The 7,985-nt window shown below is 38.3% G+C and overlaps 1 protein-coding gene across 1 annotated transcript; it reads left to right on the top strand.

Moving 5' to 3' along the window:
• The first annotated feature begins 6,767 nt into the window (after nucleotides 1–6,767).
• Nucleotides 6,768–7,703, top strand: LOC122116368 (olfactory receptor 51B2-like). The gene has a single exon (XM_042690037.1). The coding sequence runs from the start codon at nucleotides 6,768–6,770 to the stop codon at nucleotides 7,701–7,703; it is 936 nt and encodes a 311-aa protein (XP_042545971.1).
• The last annotated feature ends 282 nt before the right edge of the window (nucleotides 7,704–7,985 follow it).

Raw genomic sequence — 7,985 nt, 5'->3', positions numbered from 1 at the left:
AGTTCATGAGAGCCTTGTTTTAATTCCTTAATAGAAGAAGGCATTTTTTTATTGTGAATATACTGTACAGAAGGGTTATAATTACATGGGCAAGATAATGAGTACATTTCTTATCAAGCATTGCAGTCTCCTCCTGTTTTCCCTTCCCATCCCTTCCCATCCTCCCCCCGTCCGCCCACCCAGTCCTCCTCCCCACTCACCAAAATTGTAAAGTCTGTTTTCAACATAATGATTTGTACATCTCATTGTTGCAATGGGTCTACCTGTATCCTTATTTAAACAATTTGTTTTTGCCCTTCCCCTCCACAAATTATACCAACATCAAATACAGTGAAAGCATGGGTTATACCGTGGGGGAGGGAAATACAAAGCAACAAAGAAGTAATCTTATAAACGTGTTAGAAAAAATCATATGAAAGAAAATAAACATTTGAATATATATCTTAGGGTTCATTTTCCTAACATCAACTTATCTGCCCTTTTCTGCTTGTCTCAGACATACACTAGTTATTGCAAATAAGGGAAACCATGGGACCTATGTTTCTTTGGCCTTGGCTTACTTCACTTAATGTAATTTTTTCCAAGCCTTTCCATTTTCTAACAAATGGGGCAATGTCATTCTTTCTGATGGAGGCATAGAATTCCATTGTGCATATATACCACATTTTCTTGATCCATTCATCTCCTGAGGGGCATCTGGGTTGGTTCCATATCTTAGCTCTGGTAAATAAGACTGCAATAAACATAGTTGTGCTGGTAGCTTTAGTGTGGTCTTGTTGGTGAACATTTGGGTAAATGCCCAAAAGTGGGATTGCTGGGTCATAGGGGAGTTCTATGTGGAGTCTTTTGAGGAACCTTCATACTACTTTCCAAAGTGGTTGAACAAGTTTACACTCCCACCAACAATGAAGTAAGGTTCCCTTCTGTCCACATCCCCTCCAGCATCTGTTGTTATTAGAATTCTTGATTATAGCCATTCTAACTGGGGTGAGGTGGTATCTCAATGTTGTTTTGATTTGCATTTCTTTTATGGCTAGGGAGGTTGAACATTTCTTCATGTGTCTATTGGCCATCCTTCTTTCCTCTTCAGAGAAGTTTCTTTTTAAATCTTTTCCCACTTATTTATTGGGCAGTTGTTTCTTTGAAGGTTTGTTGTTGGGTGGTTTAATTTTTTGAGTACCAGGTATATTTTAGATATGCGACCCTTGTCCATTGTATGGCTAGTGAAGATCTTCTCCCAATCCGTGGGCTTTCTATTGATCTTGCTAGCTATGTCCTTTGCCATGCAGAAGCTCTGCAATTTCATGAAATCCCATTTGTCCAACCTTTCTTTGATTTGTTGTGTTTCTGGGTCTCTATTACGAAAATTTCGGCCTGTGCCAAGGAGACCTAGGGTTTCTCCTATTCCATCCTGTAATGTTTTCACAGTGTCTGCTTTGACTCCGAGGTCTTTGATCCATTTGGAGTTGATTCTGATGCAGGGTGATATATAAGGATCTAGCTTTAGTTTTCTTTCTTTTTTTTGTTTTTAAATTTTATTTTATTTTATTTGAGAACATACTGTACAGAGGGGTTACAATTACATGGGCAGGATAATGCATACATTTCTTACCAAGCATTGCAGCCTCCTCCTTTGTTTATCCTTCACCTCCCTTCCCAGCCTCCCCCCTCCCCCCCCACCCAATCATACCCCCCTCCCCCCCCACACCGACATTGTAAAGCTGGTTTTGACATGACATTTTGTACTTCTCATTGTTGCAACAGGTCCACCTGAATCCTTAAACGACTTGTTTGTCCCCATCTCCTCCACATGTTATACTGACATCAAATATAGTGAAAGCGGGGGTTACACTGTGGGGGAGGGACATACAAAGCAACAAAGAAATAATGTTATAAATGTGTTAGAAACACATGCATGAAAGAAAAAAAAACATTAAAATACATACTTAAGGTTTCGTTTTCCTAACATCACATTATCTGACCTTTTCCGCTTGACTCATACCTATACTAGTTATTGCAAATAAGGGAAACCATGGGACCTATGTTTCTTTAGGCCTGGCTTACTTCACTTAATATAATTTTTTCCAAGTTTTTCCATTTCCTAACAAATGGGGAAATGTCATTCTTTCTGATGGAGGCATAGAATTCCATTGTGTATATATACCACATTTTCTTGATCCATTCATCTACTGAGGGGCATCTGGGTTGGTTCCATATCTTAGCTATGGTAAATAATGCTGCAATAAACATAGTTGTGCTGGTAGCTTTAGTGTGGCCTTGTTTGTAAACATTAGGGTAAATGCCCAAAAGTGGGATTGCTGGGTCATAGGGGAGTTCTATGTGAAGTCTTTTGAGGAACCTCCATACTGCTTTCCAAAGTGGTTGAACAAGTTTACATTCCCACCAACAATGAAGTAAGGTTCCTTTCTGTCCACATCCCCTCCAGCATCTGTTGATGTTAGAGTTCTTGATTTTTGCTGTTCTAACTGGAGTGAGGTGATATCTCAATGTTGTTTTGATTTGCATTTCTTTTATGGCTAGGGATGTTGAACATTTCTTCATGTGTCTATTGGCCATCCTTCTTTCTTCTTCAGAGAAGCTTCTCTTTAAGTCTTTCACCCACTTATTTATTGGGCAGTTGTTTCCTTGAGGATTTGTTGTTGGGTGGTTTAATTTTTTGAGTTCCAAGTATATTTTAGATATGAGACCCTTGTCCGTTGTATGGCTAGTAAAGATCTTCTCCCAATCCGTGGGCTTTCTGTTGATCTTGGTAGCTATGTCATTTGCCCTGCAGAAGCTCTGCAACCTTATGCAATCCTATTTGTCCAACCTTTCTTTGATTTGTTGTGTTCTAGCTTTAGTTTTCTACAAGTAGTTAACCAATTTTGCCAGCAGCATTTACTGAAGAGGCTGTCTTTCTTCCATTCTATTTTTTTAGCTCCTTTATCGAAGATTAGATGGCTATAGGTCTGTAGGTTCATTTCTGGGTTTTCAATTCTATTCCATTGGTCCTGATGTCTGTTCTTGTGCCAGTACCAAGCTGTTTTGATTACTATGGCTTTAGAGTAGAGTTTGAAATTTGGTATTGATATTCCTCCAGCAGTGTTCTTTCCATTGAGGATAATTTTTGCTATTCGGGGTCTTTTATTGTTCCACATGTATTTTTGGATTGCCTAGAAGAAGGCATTTTTATGTGTTAAATGCCATTCGGATGAGCAAGCCTTTAATTGCACATTTGGATGACTGATGTTTTACACGTTAAATAATTGCCTCTTTTGTGACACATCTCATCTAGCCCTTTTTTGTATGAGAAATATGGCTTCTTGACCATCGTCTCATTGATTTTCAGATGTGGTTTATAAATGATTGTTATCCCTCATTATTTCAAGGATAGATATAACAAGTATAGTTACTACTCATACTTGATATTTTTTATTCACTTGGTAAGGATTTTTCATAAAAAATGTGTTTTTTAGTGCAGGCAGTGTATAGTTTCTGCTTGTGTATAATAGAAAAATCCTGACTACAACATAAATAAGTAAAAATCTTTCTGCTGTCTTACAAATATTTTAACAGTTGAATCTTTCTTTTGCCTTTATCTAATGCAATAGATACAGTTTTATCACTATTGATTTAATTCTCATGACAATCATTTCAACATCTCTCTTCCTCATTTCATGGGTGAAGTGAAGGTGTTAAAGAGCCAGCGTTCCTAGATGAGGGCTTGCACTTAGTTCTGTTCAAAGTTCATGCTCTAAACAATTGATTCCATGATTCTATTGGTTGATTCTCAAGCCTCTTTTCCTGCTCTTATACTACCCCTCTAAAATCAAAGCACACAGAAGTAACTGCCTAGGAGACAGCTCTACTTCAGGGTCTACGAGATAACTAAAGTGAGCTAGTTTTTTTCCCCCTCCTTTTCTGCAAGTGCATTGCATGAAAGAAAATAATAACGTGAAAGTTTAGTCAACACAATGGCTGGTTTAGTGATAGAATTGCTGTGATCTTTTTTTAAGTATGTTTTTTATTGTGAAAATACTGTACAGAGGGGTTATAATTATATGAGCAAGGTAATGAGCACATTTCTTATCAAGCATTGTTGCCTCCTCCTTTGTTTTTCCCCTACCATCCCTTCCCTCCCATCTCCACAACTACACCCCCTCCCCCTACCTCCTCTTCTCCACCCCGCCTAAATTGTAAAGTTCGTTTTTCGTTATAGTGTCTTGTACATCATTGTTACAATGGGTCAATTTGTATCCCTATTTAAACAATTTGTTTTTTCCCTTCCCCTCCCCAAATTATACCAACATCAAACACAGTACTGTGATCTTTATAAAAGCCACAGAACTACCCTCCATGCAGCCAATTTCAGAAATATGTCATTTACACTATAACATTTACCAAATCTACCACATTCAGCTAATAATTCCATTTTTTTCTAAGTCGTAGAATCTGTCTTCTATCTATGGCTGCCCAACTCTATTGATTATACCTAGTCACAATACTATCAGCATATTATCTCATACATAAGTATATCCTAGTATTTCTTCTGTATTTTCTCATGATTTAGTATATGCTGATATTTTCTGTTGCCTCCTGTTCCAGTATTCACTCTATGGCCAAAAGTGACCCTTAAACAATGATTAGCTGAGCACAAATACCCATCTTGCTCCTTACTACACACTCCCTGCTCTTATGGCAATGTCAACATATTTTACATTATTCTTAAGCCATTTTTTAATTATAACTCTATTTTCTCGTGTATTATTCTAGCAATACTGCATATATTCAGTACAACAAAACAAAGTAATTTCTGTTCAAATTCATCATTATTTCATCTTGTCTCTTGAACAGTACACATATTGTTCTTTGCTTAGTTTGATTAATTTATTCTTTTTGTAGAAATAGTGTTTTGTCACAGCAAAAATCACTGTATCCTTAATTCTTACTTACATTTCAGCTTAAATAGCTGAATTTTCCTTTGGGAAAAATTCCTTGAAATATGTCTTATGTATTTCCAATAACACATTGGCATGCATGCAGCAATAGTACCTTGCAAATTAATTACTGGTAAGTATTTTCCTTCTACAATTCAAGTCTACGGTCTGAGCTGGCACAAAGTGGCTAATTATCTAAATATAAACAAAGTGAAGCTAAAATACGTAAAATATTTTATGTTCACATGGCTTTTAGAGATTTTTTGAGGTTCCTATGGATGAAAACCGATATTCTCAAAGAAACGGGAAAGACAACCAGTGCAATTGTAGCTCATACACTCCTGGATGAACAAAGGCATATTTGTATTCCTTTTGGCCTCTGAGACAGGCAAGGGGAAGGATACCCATGATATTACTAACCCTGATGCTGAAGATCTTAGGGGACCACATGGCTTTGTGAGCATCCCTAAATAAGCTGAGATTTGAGTTTTTAGTTTTTCTCATCCATCCTTTGGGAAGTGCCTGACTACATTGGTTGAGTATCCCAGAAGACAGAAGGAAGAGACTCAAGAAGTCTCCTGAGTGTTTGAATGAAGATACTCTGGGGAGATCATGTCTCCATTATATATATTCTGTAGCTTACCCCTTCAACAATCTCTGGAAGAAGTGTCTGGCATGATCAAGAAAAGGTGCCTATTCCAGTAAGGAGACTGAAGAAGGTGAGTGAGTAGCAAGGACAGACAGAGCAAACACTTCTCCCATTTATGGTGTGAAACACAGTCACCAGCTTCTGGAGGCCTTGATAACAGGGTAAGTTACACTTGAGGTGGCACAGACTTTTCATTTTGTCAAATTGAAACAAAGGAGGAGGCTACAATGCTTGATAAGAAATGTACTCATTATCTTGCCATGTAATTGTAACTCCTCTGTACAGTATTTTCACAATAAAAAAAGTTCGGAATTGATTCTAATTCTTTTTCCTGCCTTTACCAGGGATTGAACTCAGGGCCTCATGTTCTTGCTCAGCTTGTTTGCTTACATCTGGTACTCAATTCCTTGAACCATACCTCCTGTCCTACATTTTGCTGGAGAAGAATCAAGATCCTCCAGGGTTCAGCCTCTGGAATAGCCAGGATGACAGTTTGAGCCATCAGTACCTGGTTCAGATTTAGCATGTATACTGTATCTCCAAGGATGGACTTGAGAAAAATGTGCATGTGCTGATACCATATGTGCTACTATCTGTTCATATCCATTTTTTTCTATAGTAGGATCATGGTTTTTGTCAGAATCCAATAAGGTATGGGCATCAACTTAAAACTGAAGTAAGGAACATTTTCTGATGAAAAAGCTGCCACTACATTAGTTCCCATATGTCTTTGTTGTGAGTGTAAGATACATAAAATGAAAATTTAGATGTAGCAAAGTGATTTGCATCTGAACTAATCAATCTAATTAAGCAATTTATTTTTCATTTGAGCATATTTTAAAATAATTTTTAAGGATTGTCACTTTAAACATTTTCCAATGTAGTTACATACAAAATGACATGATGTCCTAGAAGAAATGCTTTTGAATTGAGACAATTGTAAGCAACCACCTAACATACATAACTTAGGAAAAGATAATCATAGAATATTCTTAGAACAGCACATACATCTATAGGCTTATGCCAGAAATGATTCACAGAACCATGCAGTTCACCCTGAGTATGAACACTGGGATGGAGTCAGCTGTTAAATATTTCCACACAGAGGCACTGCTACGTGGGAAGACCAGATCTTCAGGCCCATAGCATCTATAAGCCATCCTTCAACTTGCAGTCACACTATGTGGCCCAATAGTAGCAATGCTCCATTTCTGCTGACTGGCTTTCCAGGTCTGAAGAGAGTTTATCACTGGATTTCCATCCTCTTCTTTGCCATCTATGTCTTTGTACTTCTGGGTAATGGCGCACTTCTGTACCTCATCAAGGATGACCGGAGACTCCATGAACCTATGTGCTACTTCCTGGCCATGCTGGCAGGCACAGACCTCATAGTGACCATGACCACAATGCCAACAGTGATGAGAGTATTATGGCTGGACTACAGGGAGATAAGCCCGGGAGCCTGCTTCTTGCAGGCCTATCTCATTCATTCCCTTTCTATTACAGAATCAGGTGTCCTGCTTGCCATGGCCTATGATCGTTTTGTTGCCATCCAGACACCTCTGAGGTACAAAATGATTCTAACTAATTCTAGGGTGATGAAGATAGGCCTCGGGGTAATGTTGAGAGGCTTTGTGTCTATTGTGCCCCTAATCGTACGACTCTCTTGGTTCCCATACTGCCGTTCCCATGTTCTTTCCCATGCCTTTTGCCTCCACCAAGATGTCATGAAACTCGCCTGTGCTGACATTACATTCAATCGCATATACCCTGTTGTTCTTGTTTCCTTAACTTTCTTCCTAGATGCTCTGATCATTGTCTTTTCTTATGTGCTGATCCTTAAGACAGTTACGGGCATTGCCTCTGGAGAGGAGCGAGCGAAGGCCCTCAATACTTGTGTCTCCCACATTAGCTGTGTCCTAGTATTTTACATCACTGTGACCGGCCTGACCTTCATCTACCGGTTTGGGAAACACGCCTCTCCCGTGGTCCATATAACTATGAGCTATGTCTACTTCTTGTTTCCTCCATTCATGAACCCAATTATATACAGCATCAAGACCAGGCAGATTCGGAGAAGCATGATTCGCCTATTTTCTGGGTACAGCAGAACTTGACCTATTATTATGGAACCTTAAGATCGCTACTATTTTTGGACCCTTATCATCACTAGAAAAGAAATCTTGATTTAGCCTGTCCTGTATCAGAATTAAAGTGGAATTTTGATTATTGCATAAAGAAGGAAGTATGCTTGAGCAGTGAAATTACATATATTATGTAATATTATACATTGTAAGTTATATATAAATTATGTATTTCTATATGAACAGCTATGGAGGGAAGGAGTTATCTGCCTCTCCTTTCCTTTCTTTTATTTTCTGTTTGCAACTTGAGAAATC

This window comes from Dipodomys spectabilis, unplaced genomic scaffold (genome assembly GCF_019054845.1).
Source record: "Dipodomys spectabilis isolate Male_0828 unplaced genomic scaffold, ASM1905484v1 ptg000003l, whole genome shotgun sequence".
Taxonomy (NCBI): Eukaryota; Metazoa; Chordata; class Mammalia; order Rodentia; family Heteromyidae; genus Dipodomys; species Dipodomys spectabilis.
This window is presented reverse-complemented; position numbering and strand designations above follow the sequence as displayed.

Bases quoted from the DNA above. Each gene is read 5' to 3' on its own strand.
- LOC122116368 (XM_042690037.1), top strand. From the start codon at position 6,768: ATGTGGCCCAATAGTAGCAATGCTCCATTTCTGCTGACTGGCTTTCCA.